The sequence below is a fragment of the Triplophysa rosa genome, linkage group LG19 (assembly GCF_024868665.1).
Source record: "Triplophysa rosa linkage group LG19, Trosa_1v2, whole genome shotgun sequence".
In the NCBI taxonomy this organism is placed as follows: domain Eukaryota; kingdom Metazoa; phylum Chordata; class Actinopteri; order Cypriniformes; family Nemacheilidae; genus Triplophysa; species Triplophysa rosa.
Window position 1 is genome coordinate 5615312 of NC_079908.1, and position 21990 is coordinate 5637301.

The 21990-nt window shown below is 37.0% G+C and overlaps 1 protein-coding gene across 3 annotated transcripts in view; it reads right to left on the minus strand.

Annotated features, from left to right (window-relative positions):
* The window catches only part of ebf1b (EBF transcription factor 1b), a 112128-nt gene that overhangs the window by 14197 nt on the left and 75941 nt on the right, over positions 1 to 21990 (minus strand). For all 3 annotated transcript variants that reach the window (XM_057360604.1, XM_057360605.1, XM_057360603.1), the window contains exons 9-11: positions 15719 to 15849; positions 13436 to 13562; positions 3240 to 3328 (exon numbers count right to left, since the gene is read on the minus strand). In XM_057360604.1, the coding sequence (XP_057216587.1) occupies positions 3240 to 3328; positions 13436 to 13562; positions 15719 to 15849 (347 nt within the window). The remainder of the gene's footprint in view (positions 1 to 3239; positions 3329 to 13435; positions 13563 to 15718; positions 15850 to 21990) is intronic.

The following is a 21990-nucleotide window of genomic DNA, read 5'->3' on the forward strand; positions in this document are numbered from 1 at the left end:
TGTGTGTGTGTGTGTGGTGTGTGAGAGAGAGAGACGCCACCGCTGCCAATGGGACAGCGGCCAAGCTGAGAGAGAGAGAGAGAGAGAGCAAGAGATTATGTATGATTCTCTCTTCCTCTATATGTCCGACCTCTTCATCGAGCTCAACACTGTTCTGAATGTCAGAGGTGCCAGTGTGCTGGAATCATTTTTTGTAGTTGTCTCAAACACGCACACACTCTCCGCCGTGACTCAATTACTGGTGCTGGAGCAATAATAAAGTCCGGCCGGCGGAGACTTCGATCGCTGACCTGCCAGGGGGCAACGCTGGACAGCTGACTTTACCATGATGGATCACCTCTGGGTGCCCGTGCTCGTAAACGTACGCACACACACACCACTTAAACACACACACACATGCATATACTAGACGCATATAACACACGGCCACACTTGCATACAAACACGTACTTCGCTTCCTCAAAAAAGCAAAGTCTGAGAATATACTGAACAAGCAAAACAGTATCAAAGGTGAGCTATCGTGATTTTGGTAAGTTCAACAAGCTCATATGCTGATCCTGTAACAACATTGCTATCAACCAATCAGATTTGAGGTTTAGGGTTAAGATTTGTTTGGATTTTATTACACGGCTCGTTGGAATGCTTGATTCTGATTGGCCAGCCGCGACATTTGCAGGTTCATTATTCCCAGATAACAACTTCACAAAACTAATAACACACGGTAACACGGATGCAGCAAATCATTTTGACAGGTTTTTTTGGACAATTTAAATATAAATATGTCTTTTAATAACATATATGACATTGTATTTACAAATGATTCAACCAAATTGCCTGTTCGTGACATTTGAACGTCAATTCTTTCCCAAAAAACGAAAGTAAACGGCTTTTCCTCACGGAAGGACTGCATTCGGTAAAAATTAGCTAATAAAATATTTAAAATTCACATTTTCATTTTTTCTCATGTGGCAAGCCGTGTAATTAGCGGGATAATCAACAAGCAGCCGGCTGCCTGTATCCCTTACTTAAACAACATTTAGGGGTAAATACTGATTAAGCTAAGAACCTTGTCTGACAAGCATTTCGTTCCAACATCAACAAAATAAACATCACAGCAGAAATTATAGTCACCATTTGCCAACAGATTAAGAAATTGTTTAAAACAATATTATGTGAGAAACTGCCATTATGTTCACTCTAAAAATAATTCTGTGGACTACAGAAGTTACAATACCTTCATAAAATCCCACTAAAAAAATGTTTTTTAGTGGGACATATTAAAAAATTATTACAATTCCAACAGTTAATTTTTCAGAATTTAACATATATTATTTTAGTTTATTTGATGAAAAAAGTATTTAATTAACAAATTATATTTTTATACACACTTAATATTTTGGGTAAATTCTAATAGAAATATTTGAGTTACTCAGATTAACTTAATTGTTTTACTTACATCTACTTAATTTAAACAGTATATTTCATTGATGTCATAGCTTTAAAATTTATTTAAAAATTTTTAAAGTTCTTCTCAAAAAACGTCTTCGACATATCGCTGCTCTCCTTCTAAAACATTGTATATCCATATTTCGTGCTTTTTATTTTTTTGCCATAAATCATTATTGTTAATCACCCTTTATGTTTGTCACTGGGATTCGCAAATATCTAACCAATAAAAAGTACTAAAAAGTGCTTTGATAACACAGTATTAAATCATTAGTACAGTGTTTTTTTTTTCATTTCTGAAAACAGCGAATTTGGACATGCAAGGTTTCGGAAGAACAGCGACGATATATTCGCCACCTGGATGAATTTATACAAACTGGGAAATTTAGTGTACTTTCCTTCCTTGGGAAAGTACGGTTAGTCGGAATATGGGGGGATTCCAAAACGCCAGACTCCAGCGTCATCGCGACAACCCGCCAAAATAAAAGTCTGCTTAATTTGAACCAGATGATAAAATAATTAACTTGTAGTACATTTATAAACTGTAGTAAACACTATAGTATACTTTAATATTTACTATAGTAAGGTTCAAATATACTATATTGTACACAAGAATTTTACTGCAGTTTACTGTAGTAAATACTATAGTATACTACAGTATTTTTATGGAGAAATGTATTTACTACTGTTTAGTAAAGCATTGAAAATACAGAACTCAGAAAAATGAAAAAGGCAAAAACGAATTTGTGTAACGTTAATGTCCTTCTTCAGTTACCTGTCTATTTATGTGATGACCTGCACTTTTTTAAAGATGATAACAGACGTATACTTGTACTACAACTGTTTGGCCTGTGCTACAAAACTTTAAACCTCTGCAACACCAGTGCTATGTTCAAAAAAAGTTAACGTACAGCCCTGACTATGCACCTCTATGGTTCATCAAATATGAACCATACATTTTGAGAATATTATGATGACTGGTTCTCACAGTTAAACACAATGTCCCCATTTTGCATGATCTCATGTATTGATCCCAAATTCCATCACTAACCCAAATACACGCCTAGTTTACCCTAACCAAAACTTAAGACAACTAAAATCAGTTGGAAAAGAAAGATTTATAAAAATGTAGTTCAAGACCATAACCTCAGGTCTAACCTAAATCTGATTATGACAACACTGTACCAACACATTGACCCCTAAATGCACAACAACGAAAAGAAAAAGTATTGGTCTTTCAGGCATATATAATCCATAGACCCTTGTTGAATGTCATAATGTGCTTTATAGCAATGAATGACTGTAGGTTTTGTCAAAGCAATGATATATGTGTAAAGACTTATTAATGATCACATTAATTCTCTGTTTCATTCAGACCACAGGTAGCGACCCGAAAAACAGACATTACGCTACAGTACAACCTGAATCCCCCAAGGATGCATTTACAACACAACACATGCAAAACGTGCCTTTGTCTATCTAAGAAGAACAACAGCAATAGTCAGAAGGCTTTTTTGCGTGATGCAACTCTCTCGGCCCTTTTGAAACAGACTCGAATGTTCATCCAAGTGGAATGATTACCATATGAGTTTCATCACCGTGACAATGATGACACAACAGGCCAGAGTGCCATGTCAGTCCTTCAGAAGTGAGAATTGATACTTTGATGTTACAGCTAATGCTCTAGTGTGCATGTGTAGAATCTTGACATTTCTTCTGTCTTCTTCAATCATTGATGAAGCTGTTACCTCTGTATTAGCTGGTGTGGTGAACACGACATTCATAATGCGTACCTTTGGCAAACGCTCGGGGTCTCCAGGGTGCCGGGGTATCACCTTCTGTAACCGCTGAAAACCGTAGTCTATGGTGGGTTCATTCAGGGCTACGGAAAGAGAGACAAGCAGAGACAATTCATTACTCTGATGGAACTTTAGAAAAGACCTTTCGATGTCCTGCAAAAAGAAGAAATGCTCACGAGCAGATAAAATTGTATCTTTAAATACACCGAAATCTCCAGCCATGTAAAGTGCAGCGTATATAGCATTAGAAGAAAGACGTTTACGTTTTACATTTAGCCCAGCAATTACTTTGCATAAAGTCTTTATGCTGTCACAAACACAAAAGCCTGTCACTCAGTCTGAGAGAGGGAAGAGATGGAGGACGGGGGAGATTTTAACATGCTATCTGACATCATTTGCTTCCGTAATGGAGAGAAAATGGAAGGAGCGGAAGACCTGTTTGTGATGGTGTTTTGTTTGTAAAGTGCCACAGTTTAAAGAGCTTCTTTAGAAACAGAAGACTATTGAAGACGCTTTATTCTAGCCATCACAGACAAACATTAGAGAGAGAAAAATCTGTGCATAGGCTAAAACATTCACTAACATTTTTAATACATTATTTATTAATGACTCTAATAAACATTATTATCTAATGCTTAAAGAGTAAGTAATACAATGTCCTTAAAATGACATTTCACGCAGTGTGTAATGTTGCTGTGTGTGAATGTAAGCAGTCTGCCCAGTTGTAAAGCCGAAAATGAAAGAAAAACAAAGTTAGGAGGGGATCAGACAGATGAATCGCCGAACGAATCATTTGAGAGGTAAGGTAACGAATCATTTGAGAAGTAAGGTAACAATAACTTCCTATTATTAGAAAATTAATGTTTTTTTACACCGTGTATGTACGTAAACTTGTTGTTGGACACTCCATAAACCAAAGTAGGACCTTAAAAATCAATTAAAAAATATTTACTCTTTAACACTTAAGTAGCCTAGTTAATGTAGTCACAACTTTTATCAAATGTTGCTTTATACACACACACACGCACGCGCACGCACACGCACACGCACACGCACACACACACACACACACACACACATATAGTATAGTATATTACATATATACAGTATGTGTGACCCTGGACCACAAAACCAGTCATTAGTAGCATGGGGTTTTTTGGGGGCAAAAGACAAAAAAACATTGTATGGGTCAAAATGATAGATTTTTCTTTTATGCCAAAAATCATTAGGATATTAAGTAAAGATCACGTTCCATGAAGATATTGTGTAAATTTCCTATTGTAAATTTATTAAAACTTTCTTTTTGTAATATGCGATTTTATCAGTATTTAGATTTTTTACGGCCTCAGATTTAAGAGTTTCAAATAGTTTCAAATCTCTCCTAACAAATCACACATCAATGGATAGCTTATTTATTCAGCTTTCAGACAATGTATAAATCTCAATTTTGAAAAATTGACCCATAAGACTGGTTTTGTTGTCCAGGGTATATATATACATAGAGAGAGAGAGAGAGAGAGAGAGAGAGAGAGAGAGAGTACGTATGTATCTGTATATGTATATGTATATGTATGTGTGTGTGTGCGTGTGTGTGTGTGTGTGTGTGCGTGCGTGCGTGCGTGCGTGTGTGTGTGCGTGCGTGTGTGTGTGCGTTCATGTGCGTGTGTGTATGCGCGTTCATGTGTGTGTGTGCGTGTGTGTGTGTGTGTGTGTGCGTTCATGTTTGTATATCCCGGTGGGGACCTAAACCTGAATGCACACCAACACATGGGGACTCGTGTCACCGTGGGGACCAAAATTGAGGTCCCCATGGGCAAAAAAGCTAATAAATTGTACAGAACAATATTTTTTAAAAATCTAAAAATGCAAAAAGTGTTCTATGATCTTTAGGTTTAGGGGTAGGGTTAGGGATAGGGGATAAAATATACAGTTTGTACAGTATAAAAAACATTACGCCTATGGACTGTCCCCACGGGGATAGTAAACCAGACATGTGCGTGTGTGTGTGCGTGTGTGTGTGTGTGTGTGTGCGTGTGTGTGTGTGTGTGCGTGCGTGTGTGTGTGCGTTCATGTGCGTGTGTGTATGCGCGTTCATGTGTGTGTGTGCGTGTGCGTGGGCGTGCATGTGTATATATTCACATTTTAATTACATTAATCATAAGGATTATATTAATTGAATAGTTAATATATAGTGCAAAAAATAATAACAAAAACTCTATTTTTATATATTCTACCATGATCATCATACAAAACTAATTCTATACAAAGCATGTATATATGGAACATTGAAAATGCATTTTATATAGAGCTTGTATAATTGTATATGACATATAAAATAAGCCAATAATCTGAATGATGTTTCAATATGGGAACATTTAATAAAACCTGTTAAAGATCCCTTGATCATGTTTTCAAAACTTTACTCTGTGATTTGCATTGTATGAGGTTCAAAACCTAATGAGATCCAAATACGGCATCTCATATTGGGTCTAACATATGACAACATATTGCAAGACAGTAAAAGTGTCTGATCCAAAGCTTGTGAATGATGGAGCTCTGAGAAGAAAGAAAGAAAAGAGGAAGAGAGAAAGACAGAGTGGTTTGGACCGTTTGAGAGTGAGGGAGTGTTAGGGGCTGCTGGGGCATGAAACGTAGGTGCTTTCCTGTCGGTTGAAGCAGATGGTGAAGAAACAGTAACTTCTGTTGGAGTTTTATCAAAGTTAGTATGTGACCATTGAGAAGATACAGGATAATGACCGAAGCGGTGGTGTTTACGGTTTGTAATGTGTAAAAAGTACCTTACAGTATACGTTTTGTTAGATCTGTTGGTAGACAATCAGTCTGGACGACGGAGAAAGACATGTGATCAGGAATCGGTATGTGTGTGCGTGTAGGGCGCATCAGTTAATAAAGTGATATGGAGATGGATGTGGCAGTGCGCTAGGAAACACATCCATGTGCTTGTAGGTGTCAGGAGTAGTTCATTCCACCCTTATTGCCATTGATTTCTACATTGTATCCAATTCTCTCATTCAGCCTGGGGAAAACATTCACTTACACAGAGGTCGAGAGAGTTAGAGAGAGAGAGAAGAGAGAGAGAGGCACAGAGATAAAGCGGAGGAGTGTAAAGATAATAAATAAAATGGGGACAGAGAGATTCTGAAGACGTGGGGAAAGATATAAGAATGGATGTTCAAGCAATTGCTTTAAGGAATCGACAATAATTGATGCATTGGTCTTAACAGACATACATCAGCTATATGCAATATGGACACTTAAAGCTACATGTGATTTAGATTCATTTTTGTTATACAGTTTGAAAATCTATTCAAATCCTGATAGTAATCATGAAGTGGTTAATGTGATGAACTGCATCTGTGGTTAATTTAAACATGACATCTTTGTAAACTTGAGGAGAACTGACATTATATTGTACATCCACTGAAATTCACCTTGGGGACAGTTGGCTAACACCTCCGGTTGAGAAAAATGAAGTTCTGCTATTACTTATGTGTAGACATCACTTCATTATCTAATGCAATTTCAACAATTTCCAAATACTTTTTGCATAGACACATACAGTGGCAGCAATGCTTCCTTCTCGTTGACCAGTTTGACAAGTCACGATCCGAACGGCTTTGTAAAAATAACCCAGCTAGACCAAACAGTGTTTTACAAAATTCAAAGGATCTTATGAAAGTATTCAACTCTTCTCCACTTTCAACACAGGCACAGTTATCTTTGGGCTATTGGGTTATGAGTCAATGTGTTCCTCAAGAGGGTATAAAGGGATGGTTCACCCAAAAATGAAAATTCTGATTTACTCAACCTCATTTCAGACTTGCATGACTTTCTTCCTTCCGCAGAACACAAAAGAAGATCTTTTGAAGAATGTTGGTAACCGAACAATGGCGGCACCCATTAGATTAGATTTTGAGTCCATACATAGATTTGTGTCCATATAATAGAAATGAATGGGTAACGCCATTGTTCGGCTACTAACATTCTTCAAAATATCTTCTTTTGTGTGCTGCAGAAGAAAGTCATACAGGTTTGAAATGACAAGAGATATGTAGAACTACTGCAGAACACTACGTTTCCATGAATAGTGGAACCATCAACTTATTTTACGGTGTCAACTAAAACAATGAAGTTCTCGAAAAGCAAATGAAGCCCATTAACTTTTCTAAAATCTCCACTGCAAGAGAACTTCTCCCAAAATGGGGAAGTGGGATTGTTTTTGGCCAAACTTTTCCCTGTAGACGAGCACTGTATTCACTACATGTGAAACAAGCGCTAACCACACAGTAAGTATTTATAGCTTGGCTTAACTCCACTTCTTCAAACTGTTTTATTGTTTTTCTCATATTAATACCACATGGCATCAATTTGCACAGGGATGTTGGTTTACAGTTTTCCCTTGGTAGCTTTAGTGGTTAAAGAGCCCAAAATAGCACACCGGCCTAAGTGAGAGAAGTATTCAACTGAACTGTGCTAAAAGCTTATTTAGCAACTTCAAATGTTTCAAAAGGGAGTTGTTAAAAGAATATTGGTTTGAGTAAGAGGAGATGTGCTGGACTGAATGCATCTGAATCAATGTGACAAGTTGATATCCCGGCACTTTCTACCATCTTTATCCACCACCTTGCTGGTGTTCATTGGTTTATGCTGGTCTCCCAGTCACGTGGTGGTCAGCCAGCTGGTTTTCGAGCCAAAATGACTTTCTAATATCATGGACACTGTCATATTGATATGAATAACGAATTAATGAGAAAATATATCTCACCGTCTGAGACAAATCTTTTTCAATCATGGAGATTAAAGGAATAGTTCACCTTCAAAGTAATTTACTCACCCCTGTATGTCTTTCTTTCTTCCGCAGAACACAAAAGAAGATATTTTGAAGAATGTTGGTAACAGTAAACCTTTGGTCCCCTTTGACTTGCATTGGTATTGTGTCCATACAATAGAAGTCAATGGGGACCAACGGTTTTTGGTTACCAACATTTTTTTTAAATATCTTCTTTTGTGTTTTGCAGAAACAAGAAAAATCAAGTGAGGAAAGTTGACAGAATTTTCATTTTAAAGATGAACTTATCCTTTTATGATGTTTTATAAGGCTGGGTCTTTATTTCACTTATCAAATTGCACATTGTTTTGATAAAGTAGTGTATTACAAAACACATAGACAAACTTAGAAATAAAAAAAATGGTGGGATGAGATTGGAAAGCATGTGAGTTTGAGCATATTACAATGGCATGATGGGTGCATTTGAGTCAGACATTTTTGACTCTTTTCTTATTTAAACATATTAAGTTTATTCAGTCAATAAAATCCAATTGAATTCAACACAACTTTTGGAATCTATATTAAAACAGATTTTATTAAAAAAACAGCAGCGCTATGACTGTATGGATCGCATTTTAAATTTATTTTCTTTTAAGAACATGCTGAAATGATTCGAATCAAACTGATTGATTCAAACCGAACTGATCGAATGAAAGCGAATATACTGAATCTAGTAGTCAGACATGAAGACGTGGTTTTCATTTGAGTGCAAAATAAAATATCAAACCGAATCGAAGTTCACAAATCTAAATTGTTTTGATTCTTAAACCAGCAGGCGTGAGGCTACGAGCGTACGGATCGCCTTTAACTAAAACATTATTTTTTCCCATTCTCTCCCTGCCACGGTGTTGCAGTAATGAGCAAGGGAAAGTCACCATTTTCCTCCCCCTCCTCGTCTCCATCCCTCCGTCTTCCCAAAGGGCACGCAGGGTTTTTTTACTCCTTCAGGTACGAGCTCAAGGCAAGAGCTCAGGGGGATCGATACCCGTGGCAGTGGAGCGTTCGATACCTCTGAATTATTGCTTCATTCTATCCCCCTTATTATAGATGAGTTATTTTTTCCAAGCCACACCACTTTAAGATCAATAAAGAACAATTTTATCCCTGTGTCTTTCCGTCTCTCTCTTTCTGTGTGTGTTTCTCAACCGCTCGTTTCTTTGTAACGTTGCATCTTTATGATACAAAACAACAGATACACTAGAAGAGATGTAGGCGGGTGTAAAAGAGGTGCTGCTAAATTTGGTTTAAAGTGTGTTCTTTACCAAATGAAAGATACAAAAGTATATTAAATGTAATATGTGAAGTTTCTTGGGCATTCTTAGGCTTTTTCTGCTTTGTGTGCTGACTAATAACAATTTCCATTGTGATCTTGTTTTTCAGCTTATATAATAAAGCCATAAAACTAGTCCTTTGGGGTCTTGTTAGCAGTGTGTGTGCAAGTCTACCATCATCTACAGTGTTACTTAACTCAATTTTATCCATCATGACCGCTGCAGAGATGTGTGCTCGAAGGACTGAATCGCTGTGACCTCGAATTGCCTGTAATCTTATTGGAGGTGCTTGTTTCTTTCGAAAATAAAGCGTGTAGTTGGGGACAGTAGGTATAAAAATGATTTTTTTTGCATCACATTTTTCACGTCGCTTGCCTAGCTGACAGAGCTTTTAGCACAAAAAAACGATTTATTTAGATATTTGGTCAAAATGTGCAAAAAAAATTTTTACGTACGTACTTTTTACTGTCTGGAACCAAATCTACAACGTTAATGTGAAATCTTTCATTTAATTCTTTAATGCATGTTTTCGTACTCTTTTATCAACGAGCTCCGCCTCGAAGAAACAGCTATCCTTTTTAGATGACATCATCAGTCCCTCTTATTTAACTCCTCCCCTTCAACTTACTGTCATATCCAGGTCCTTTGCCATAATCCAATCAATGATTTACAATTATTTATCTAAACCGCGTCTCTTCGAAACACATCACTTTACAGCAATGTGATCCATAACTGATATGAAATAAAGCAGATGTAGACAAATGCAAAATCTTTTATATCCCAAGTAGGTGGATACAAAAAAAGCTATTATAAGAAAACCAATATGAAAATACTTTTGCTCTTTCTTTTCCATATCTGGTTCCCTATGATGTTATGGCAGTTCCGTAGGCAGGATTTGTCTCTGTTGCTCCAATGGTTTATCGATTGGTACTTTGCACTTCCTAACAAACACACGGCGCTGACATTCAGCTTTGGAAGTGACACGGAACCTACACTGTCAATTATATGAGATGTATTAGTTTGTCCCCAGAGATCTGTCCATGGTGCCCAGTGCAACTGACACACCACTGAAAAAATACAGACAACACAGATAAAATCAGCCTAAAGTCTTACTGGTCGCAGTGCTATTTTCCATTGGATAGAATGGTCTGGTCTGGTCTGGTCTGAAGAGGGGTTTGCGCACCTCAGTAACCAGACAGACCATCGTAACCCACTAAGACCAGCAAACCATCTCAGGTTTCTTAAGGTTTCTTTAATGTTTTGACAGGATAAAAGAAGCAACGAATGGATTTGCATTTACATTTATGCATTTGCCAGATGCTTTTATTTAAAGCGACTTATGGTGCATATTTCATTAACACGTGTGTTCTTTGAAATGCAGCGCTTTGTTCGATGCGTTGACGTAATTTCCACTGAAACAGGTCACAGAAACAGGCTCCTCCCCCTTTTAAAACAGCCAGTGGTGTTTTGTTTACCTTACAGTCTGCAATCAGATGAGAAGCTGCAGTGCAGAATGATGTCATAAAAACCCTTATCGGTATTGGTGGACGTTCGACAAACTGGAATTTTGTTTTGGCGCATGCTACTAATACATATCCTTAAATGCTAACATACTCATAGTAAAACTTCATTTTTTATTTCATTTGATTTTATGCGGACTTTAAAATCATTGACTTCCTCACGTCACTGTCTGCAAGACCTCTGACTCACGTTACATTCCTGTTGCGGTTGACTGATGTAGCCATCTATGGATTCTGATGTTGCAATCGTAGTTTCCAGGTAGCCATTGATTAATGCCTGGCCAGGACCTAGCGGGAGGCGTGCGTGGCTTTGCCTGTATTGATTCAATTAGTTCTGAGGGTTTGCTAGTGTTCTATGCAAATAACCGTTGCTAGCGGCCTGGGCTAAAAGAGTCTTATTAACATGGCCAGCTGTCTACTGGGTGCTTCTAATACCCCTGCCAGCTGCCATCTCCCCCTGCCAGTTGCGTAGCGCTGGCGATGCCCAGAAAGGTGCCAACTGTGATCCATTGTCAAGAATAAGGTAAATAATCTGAATTTTGGGCTTTTGTTGAATTCTCTATGTTTGAATTTGGCATTTTTAACATGACAGAATTTACCTGTAGCGTGGCTATACAGTATGTTAGATTTACAAAAAAACAGAAGAAATTTCTCAAGATGTATTTCTCTTTTCATAGATTGCCCACCCAGCGTTCACATCGACTTATATATTCATACTAGTGGGTGAAAGACTTAAAAAAAGAAATTTACCATCTGTGCCTTCCTGCGAATGTCACTGGTTGCCACCTACAACTCTTATACCATGTTTATCATGGCACTTAAGTTCTGTGGACACACATGCTGTTTTCTGCTCTCTCTCTCTCTCTCTCTCTCTCTCTCTCTCTCTCTCTCTCTCTCTCTCTCTCTGTGTCAGTGGAATGAATCCGTCACCCTCGCGTAAGATCCATCTGTGCACCAGATCACAGCTATTTTTCTCTTTAAATTCGCCTTTGATTTCCAATCACTTTCAAGTCTGTCTTCTTGTTTGTGTGGGTGTGCGTGATGATTTAACACCCACGAGCAAGCACAAACAAAACGATGCTGAAAAAATAACTGTGAAATTTGTCAATGAGCTGTCAGAGAGATGACCTCTGACCTCTTTTAAGAAGTGGGCATTGATTGGAGGAGGGTCTGCGGGTTGATTTTTGCTTAAACCAAAACTTCTGTTATTTAAAGATAAAATAAAAAGGTCTTGGAATATTTTTACATGCATTATTAGATTTTTTAAACACAAGTAATGTATTAATAATATTGCTTAGTTTACTTTAAAATGCATTATAAAAATACAAATGATTACATTTTAAAATAACGACAAAATGAGCAGAGACTAGAGAACCTTTTCAATTTTGTTCTATACAAACTATTTTTATTTATTTTTCCACTTGTAGTCATGACTGTCCTGCAGTTGTAGTGTCATTTTAATGATTAGAAATGACCTTTTTTCTCCAAAAGTGTACTTTTTACAAAAGCAAACACCAGTGTGAAGAGACAAAATGTGAGACGTGTGAGAAAAATGACGAACAAATAAATATGATCTTATTTCAGAAAAAAAAACGTGTAAGTTATTTTCAACCAGTCTGTAATTAAGTCAATCTACTGATTAAAAAGTCTGAAAATTATTTGCATACAAAGATAGATATTAAATAAGAAAGATAAACTAGTCAGCCATTCTGTTTCAAAACAACTTAAATATGTATTTCCACCACTGTTACATCTACTACACAAACAAGTCCTGTTTATAAATGAATAATTGATAATAGAATAGAATAGAATAAAGCAAATGAAGAAAAGCAACATTTATTAGAGAAAGACACAAATAGCTGTTGATGTGTTATGGTGAAATGAAGAGTTTATTTTCAAAATGAGACTCCGTTTTTGAAATTGTTCAAAAATCATGTTTTTTATTGTGCATTCCAATTAACAGCAATCAAACTGCAGTGGGTTTGTTTTGATTTAAGTCATAATAACTCAAAAAATGCAGCTAACTAACACAATAAAACACAATAAGTTATCTCATTTTGGAAACAAACTCTTCAAATACACAATTATATTGCATGTGCACATGTGTTTGTATGTGGTGCCTATTAAAGCGTGTAAAAATAACTGAGGTATTGACATGTTTGTTTGTATATTTTTGCCTAAACGGTTGTGTGCAAGCTGCACGGCTACACAGTTTGTTTCCACGTTTAAATGGCTTCAATATGGAGGTCAATAAAGTGCAGCTTGTTTTCGTCCTTAATTGTAAACGGTTTTATGTGCATTAGTTGTGATATTCTCTCCATCAACAGTAATTAAGCTAACAAGCCGTGTTTTTCGACAGAGCGCGTGGGTGTGCGTGTCGGCTAAGAAATCAAAAGCAATCCTACATATAACAAACCACCCGTTTGCCACCCTCCGACAACAAAAATGAATCCTCAACCTTTAGCAACACAGATTGTTTCCACCATAGTGCAAAGTACCAACTATATTAATTTTACTACTGTACTGTATGTTCATACACTAAAATCTTACCTGTGTAGATGAATCTGCCGGGTGTGCCTTTGCAAAACTGTTTGGACTTGTATGAGAGCGTGACCTCGACCACCCCGGGGATGTGACGTGGAGGGGTCTGAACTCTGATGGCATGAGGTGTGATGAGCTGTGGAGGAGAGGAAGAGAGATGTGGGGGGTTAGAATCCCGAACAGCTACATTTTAAAAACAAACCGATCCACTAGAAGCATATCAAAATTTGCATTGACAGAATTGTGCAGCATATGTTTCAGGCCATCCACACACGACTAACCCTACATACCAAGGCTAACACACAACGTTCAGCCCTGTCATCTACAAGCCCACGAGTGAAAGTGGTCTTGAAAAGGAAACTATGTGTACGTGACCTTTAGAACGTGAAAGAGCAAAGCGAGCTAACATCGAGTCTCATGGCAGTTCATATGTACTCTCACAGGAATAATCAAGGCTATTTCTGACCCTCCTTAAGTGCCTGTTTGTCTCTAACTGCCCATTTGTACACAACACATGCACAGACGGGGTTGACATGAGTCCACAAAAAGACCACGATTCAACAAAACGCTATGTTACTGAATGGTGCTTTTCAGGAATGGCAGACAACTATCGCTGTGTTTGGCGGACAGTGAACGGGTGGGAGGGAAAGAAATTATAGAAAAAGATCCGCCTTGGTCCTTCCTATTCTCTCGTTCTCTTCCTCCCTTGTTAGATGTTATCTGTGGTAATCAGATCCCCACTGGCACTGCAGCTGAAGGGAACCGCATGGTTCGCAAGGAGGCCCCCGTATAGTGTCACGGGGTCAGGAGGTAAAGGTCAATAGGTTACAAGGTCAACAGGAAGGGCTATAGGGAGATTTCAGCACAGTGTATTTAATCGGTACCAGATGTAGTTCATCATAAAACACACACACAGTCATTAGTTTGTTTCTTTGGTAGCTAACAGCATACAGGAAGATTAAAGGAGCTTGTTGAGTATCTACAGTAGAAGGACCTTTGAAATCTCAAGAAATGATCGTGTGTGTGTTTCAGCGTCACAGTCTTTAAACCGCCCGTTAGCCAGCGTTACATAAGCTACTCGATTTCTTGTAAAAAGACATGTCAAAACAATTGAGTAGCTTTTGAGAGTATTACATTTTGTAATCACTTAAGCACAGTAACTTAATCATCTGCTTAATGTCGGCCTAACGTGTCGGTAATGTATTCTGAAATGAAAAAGCGTGTCTTTGACAGCCTCGGCAAATGTGATGGATATAACCGTTTAAGGTAATCTGTTTAAATAACAACACAGGATGACTTCTATTAAGCAGAATATTTCTAAGAGAAATTATTTGCTCAAAGCGCTTTATACGAATTTAAGATATACACAGCTAGAAACCATTTATTTCAACTGAACTAATATTAATATTACGAGAGAAGTGTGTACGAAATAACAGACAACAAAATGCACATTGAATATTTAAGCATTTCTATTGGAGCTGTTAAACGATTAATAATGTATATGAATGTATGTATATATAATGTACAAAATAATGTATAAATAAAATATATGTCTGTGTACTGTGCATATTAATTTTGTAATTATAAACACATACACAAACATGTATACATATTTAGGAAATATTTGTATGTAAATGCATTTTTTATATTTATCAATAATTTAAATGATATATAAATGTTTATAAATGTTTATATTTTATATTTTTCTTAAATATATGCACGTTTGTGTGCTTATAAATAAAAATATTACAGTGTTTATAAATACAATTACAGTGTGTATATATATATATATATATATATATATAATATGCACAGTACACAAACATATATTATGTAAACATTTTTTCATTTTTTCGACACAAACTTTTATTCTAGATGCCATTAATCTAGAGATTATTTAGATATATGTAGAGAAAATTCAAGCACACCTGAGGCCCTCGAGGCAATTATTTCAATTATTTACCACCATTACTACATTTACACTAGAATTTGTTTATGCGGAAATATTTTGTAGCTTTACAGTTAAAGTATTTTATATTAAACCCTACGGAACATCTATTAACCAATCAGATTACATAATTCAACAAGGCGTGGACAAAACGTTCAATATGGCAGCATCATTTTTTAAACATGGAAGATAGCTCTAGTACAGATATTTCTAGAGCTGAACTTTAACTAAAGCAGCAAACGTCTTCAGCTTTGGTGAGCTTATATTCAGAGACAATTTGGCAACAGGCAGCGACAAAATCAAAAATCAAGTTGGACGTACGGTACAAAACATTCATATCTCACCTCGCTCCAGACCAACATAGTGCCGAAGATGACCTGCAGACCGTCAAAGAAGTTGTCTCCGATGATGATGACAGTAGCGCCCCCTGTTGTCCAGCCTTCACTGGGACTGATGGCTTTGACACACGGTGCGGCTGCTCCCAGCAACAAGACGGGACCAAATTTGAGGAAAGAAAGAAAAGAAAAAGAATGTAATATTTTCACTTCTCACAGCATTTCGACAAAGTTGTTGTGAATTTCCTAATGTTCAAGACCAGGAAGATTTCACCCAACATTTAATGCAGTCTCTTAGCTAAGAGGTTAAAGGTGGGATTCTAACGTGGTTTATTTCCTGGGGTCTAAGGAAAGTCTTGACACCTCTCAGTCTCGCATTTCAAGGCCAGAACAGGAAACCAAAAACACACAAATGTCACCAGGGAAACTCATACAGCTGGATCCAACTAAGAGTCCCACAACAGACGCCCTGGAAAAGTGTTGGTGGTTTTCACAGCTCTTGTAGCACATATTAGGCGTAAAAACAAAGATCATTATGCTTTTACCAAGAATTCCTATTTAAAACTGTGCCTGAGCTGATGTACAAATCAGCACTGCAGAAAATCAAATGATGATTTGGTCAATACAAAAACCCAAGTCTCACAACCCAAACAAATTTTAACACTGTCCTGTATCAGTAGACATTAACACTGCAGTGGTTTTGTACGTTCAGTGTGTAAATACAGTGACCCCAGGCCTGCCGCTGTAGGAAACACATGTTTTTGTCACCGGGCGCCGAGGTACACCGTCTCGCTTAGCGCACTCTGTTTGTTGCTCTCCGCGGTGTCCGTGGATCTGCGGGTGAGCGAGAAAGGGACCACCACGGAGAAAGGTCAGTTTGCTTATTAGAGCTGTCGGCTCCCCTCACGAGACGAAGAGTCTTGCGCTAGCAGGGGGCAAAGAAAGCAATTTAGCCAGCCAGCATTTACCTGCATTTAGCTCTCAAATGCCAAAGAGTCACTCGCAGTAATGAGATATAAAGAGAGGAAGGGTTGTGACCGCCAGCGTGACTGTTCGCTTCACACGCTGCGAGATGCGCGTCAGGCTAGATACGTTGTAACCTTGCTGCGATACGATGAGACGCTCCACCCAAGAGTATTAATGATGTGAACAGCGGTGGAGAAGACTGAGAAGAGTAAACACGCAGTTATGATAGTGGCATCTGTTGACATCAGGTCCTTAAAAATGATACCTTTCAGAAGTGTTTCAAAGCAAAAACACTTGGAAAGATGTAGAAACTCGAGCCATAGTAAGACCGACTAGTGTGGTTGCTAATATTGTAATCTTTCTTGGTGTACACTCTTAACAAAGGTGCTTCAAAGGGTGCTTTGGTTCCATAAAAACCCTTTAACATTTCACAAAAGGTTCTTTGTGGTGAAAAAGGGTTCTTCAGATCATAAAAAAGTAAGAAAGAGATGGTTCTTTAAAGAACCTTTGTCTGAATGGTTCTTTGTGGAACCAAAAATGGTTTTTTCTATGGCATCACTGTGAAGAACCTTTTAAACACCTTTATTTTCAAGAGTGTAAATAAGTGTATATTTTGTTCTATTCATGACATACTACTGCATTTAATGTAATATAGACGGTTTCAGCGGAAACAAAATACAAAAATGATGTGGCCCAAACTTACTTCCGGTAGACCGGAAGTAGTTTTAATTTCATTTCATTTAAATGTAGAGTAGTTTTAATGTTAATTAATACAATTAATATACAATAAAATGTGAACATAAATTAGTCAATTGAATATGAAATGAATGGTTATATTATAACCAAACACAGACTGGAAGTTAATGTCGGGCCAGGCGCCTGCATCCGATGAAACCATAGTCACCATCATTTCTAATAATTTAATAATTTAATAATTTCTTCCCTCAGGCAATCCATTTTATGAACACTTGACATTAAACGCGGAACACACAACTCTATTTTACATTATTTATTCACCAAATTTGCACATATCAGACCTGTACATACATAATTGTCTATATTGTATATTGTGTTTTTGCTGTTTTGCACATTGCCTATTTCTATGTTATTGTATATTATTATTATTATTATTATTTTCGTCTGTGTTCTGTCCTGTTGCTGTCTTTCTGTTGTACTGTGGAGCTTCTGTCACTATAACAAATTCCTCACATACTTGGCCAATAAAGCTCATTCTATTCTATTCTATTCTATTATGTCTAATAATTTAATATATGTTAAATGTTATACTGTATGATGTACAGGTGGAATAATGTAAAATTATTGTAAAAAATATTTATGAAAGTGTCATTAATATGTTTCAATCAATTGTTTAAAAAAGATTATAATTCATATTGTACTTCCCCTGATTCTGAAAAAAATCAGTGCTCTCAAATACAAAAAGTTGTTGACACATTTCTGAAACCTCAATCCTTTTTATTATTACATTTCAATAGGCCAAAAGCTTAGTCTGTGGCCAGTATTTACATTTATTCCCTGTTTTATTTTGAACAAAATCTCTAAATCCTAATCACAACAGATTTAGATTACAGAAAAGAACAACTTCTCATGTTCCTGTTAACACATGTTAATCTTCTCTTTACATATCGAGTTTGTGTCTGATGCTAGAAAGGAAAGAAATCCTGGAGGGTGAAACCACACACACACACACGCACACACACTGACGTTGGCATTGGGTAGGGTGGTAAAGTGTGGAAGATGAGGTGCAATCTGTGCCGGTAATCTTGGCGTGAGTGGAGGTTTCTGGCGGAGACTGAATTGGTAGCTGGATTAAGCAGATGGAGACGCATGAATCCATCTGATAGGATTAAACTTTCTGTGGCTTTCCCTGAGCCATCTGCTCAACACGCTGCTCCCAGACACACGCACACACGCACGCATGCACACACACACACATGCATTTACAATGTACAAAGTCTCACACATGAAACACAAAGGCGAAAAACAGAGGTACAAACACTGGGCAACACGCTTTGAGTAATTACGCTCGAATAGACGCAGTACGGCACAGAAACATGCAACTAATGTTAAAAATAAGCAGGCTATAGAGAGTAACTAACAGCCAAACAGCATGAATAACTTGAAAAACACAACTTTTTCCATCTACAGTTTGTTTGTTTTGTAACACTGTATTGCACTACATGCTTCTCTAGAATATTCCTGAATATTCAATGAATCGTTTCAATTTATTGGTTCATTCAGATGATTCAGTGAACAGGATTTGAACAAAGATTTGTTGATTCATATTGAGTTATCACATAATACGGTTTAAACATGTCTCTGTGTTTTACATTAAAAAAGTTTTTTTTCAGTTGTTAAATTACCTTTTAAATAATTTATTAAAATTATTAATAACAATTGAAGAGTTTACTTTAAAAACAAATAACTATTTTTTTAAACGTTAAAAAAATCATGTTTTTATTGTTTATTCCAAGTAATATCAATCAAACTGCAGCTGGTTTGTTTTGATTAAGTAATAATAACTAATAAATACAGTTTAATAACGCAATAAAAACATTATAACATAGTTTAAAACATGATTTAAGAACATTTAAAAAATCTGTTTTTGCAAATAAACTCTTCAATTACAGATTTAAATTAACGTTTTTATTTTAGTGATATTAGCGTGATAAATGTAGCAATACAAATATAAAAATAATGCAATTAACATAAAAATAGTCCCTACACAAGGTATGTCACACACGCATTAGTGCACACCATGGACAGATTGTATCTTTTTTTCCGTGTCCCCTGGGTTTGTGTTTGGTGTTCTGGGACAGCGAGACCATGTTCCGCTGGGATGGATTCTGCTGAGCCATTTCACCTGCTTTCTCTTTCATATGAACTTATTTAATGCTGTAGGCTGTAGTACATAGGGCCACGCACGCATCTCCAGCTCCTGGGTATAAATACATCCAGCAATGCTCTACGTGTCACCTGACTTCCCTTTAAATACTGTTTTAATTACACGTTTCATACCTGATCTGGGGTCAGGCCCCTTAAAATCTCAACCATAAACTTTAATCTCAATTCTATATACCTTTCCAAACCACGCAATGCTAGAAAGCAATAAAAACAGCCTAATCTCGATTTAAGGCGAAACACAAGCAAACTTTGTAAATACAGTTTGTAATCATAGAAAAATCCTTATTGACTTACTTCAGCATAATGTCATTTTAAAACCTCAGTGTACTGTGAACCAGTTTTTTACCTTTAAAAAATCCTTAACAAGCATCACTAATTAAACCCGTGAACTGCACTGACGGCCATCTCATGAGCATATCCATCTGAACGCAAAAGATTGAAACCCTGTCCAAAAAAACATAACAGAGGCTTACAGTCAACACAAACTGTAAATCTGTACTTTCTGTCTTTCATCCAAATATGAACAGACCGCCTGATAGCGCTTGATTCCGCCAGCACGCAGCCAGAGACCCCCAGAGACCATCTCATCTTATCACACCATATTCATCCACGACCATAAATCACCGCCATCATATGTTCTGTTCTCCCATCCAGATCCAACAAATTTCCCCGGACATCGAAATCCTTGACAGACTAAATGGGACACTGATTGGATTCGCTGAACGTCTAGATAAATACTTCAAGCTTCTTTGTAAAGCACGTCAGAGTTCGGTTATGCGCAGATGGTCTTTGGATAGACTAGTGAAGGCTAAATTGACACCAAGTGACTTTACCGCACGTCAACGTGAGTTTGGTCTTGTGCAGATGGTCTTTGGAAAGGCAAGCGAAAACTAAATTGCCACGAGTGAGTTTACAGACATAAAACTAACTAGTGATCGAGGGAAAAAACTAGCGCCCTGAAAAGCCTTTTATTTTGAAGCGAATGAATTAGAAATGGCAATCCGAGCCAATTTTTGTCATATATTATTGAAGCAAAGAGTCAGTCGTCAGTAATCCATTGTGATGGATGTGGCATGGGGGGTAGAAATTTCTGCCGCAGTTCATCAGCAGGTTTTCAAGGTGAATGTACGCCGACAATGTTACGAATAAGCAAGCGATGCATTAAAGCATACATTTTTTAATATCAACAGCATGCTTTTGTAGTGTTTGTCAACAGGAATTAGCCAATGGCAAATCAAAAAACCCATTTCAGCGATGGACCAATCAAAAAGTAAAAGGATACGAGCGAATGACCTATCAGGATGTTGTATAATTTATTAACAAATGGTCAAACAATAACCAAGTTGTGCACAGTGAGGAATTGTGTTTTTAGCGTAGCAACATGCTAAAGTTGCGAGTCAAGTTGATTTCAATTACCAATCTATTTTTTTTTCTCATCATTGTATTTTTTTACAATTCAATTGTGTCACCTCATAAAATAGTTCTGAATTCTCCAGAAATTAGTTTGAAGAACCCTGCGAATGCCCAAGTGTGAACATGGCCCTCATTCAGTACCATGATCTTAACATTTGATATCATAATACTGTCTCATCACTGTTCTTTTTTGTAGGGGCATAAAAAAGATCCAGTTGAATTTAATTTATCTGTCAATATGAATCAGTTTTATCCTCCACATTTATTAAAGCCCAACACATTAATTTGCGCAGATGGAGGGATGGGTTAAAACTGAGGCGGGACACAGGTTAGTGCTTTAATTAATCTCTGCTTCATCTTTTACTCTCTTCGCATCACTGGAGAAATGACTTGAAGGTCCAAAGCTCACAGACGCCTCTGACAGCTAAGCGTTATCTCTCACCAACTCATTCACACATACTGCACTGGATGGAGTTTAAGATTTTGTTTCATCACACTATTAATTAAATGTGGACTTGTGCATGTGTGTGGTTATTGTCAGAGTCTTGTAGAGGCTTACTGCGTATTTCATCACGACGTTAATACTGCTTGAATATACATGCTGTCAGCCGCTCTGTTAAACTACTAGAATCTCATAACGCTTTCATTTCTTTATTAAGTTCTTCCGCATACCAGTTTGTTAATGGTAACATACCATTTTATTTTATTATGGAGTGGAAAATATCGCTCAGGAAAGTTAATCATGTTTTTTTACCACAAATATTGTGGTTATTGTGGCGAGGCCATATTATTGGTATTAACCCTATTATTGACTATAATTTGGTGTTAATGTGGTTTTAATATTAATAAGACCCAAAACATGATGCTAGGGACGTCTGTTGAAAACTGTAAAAAAATGTATTGGCTCGAAAGAATTACAAAATGTTTTGCAAATTAAGTTATTGTTTGCATTATTGAAACACTTCTGGTGAAAAGCATTT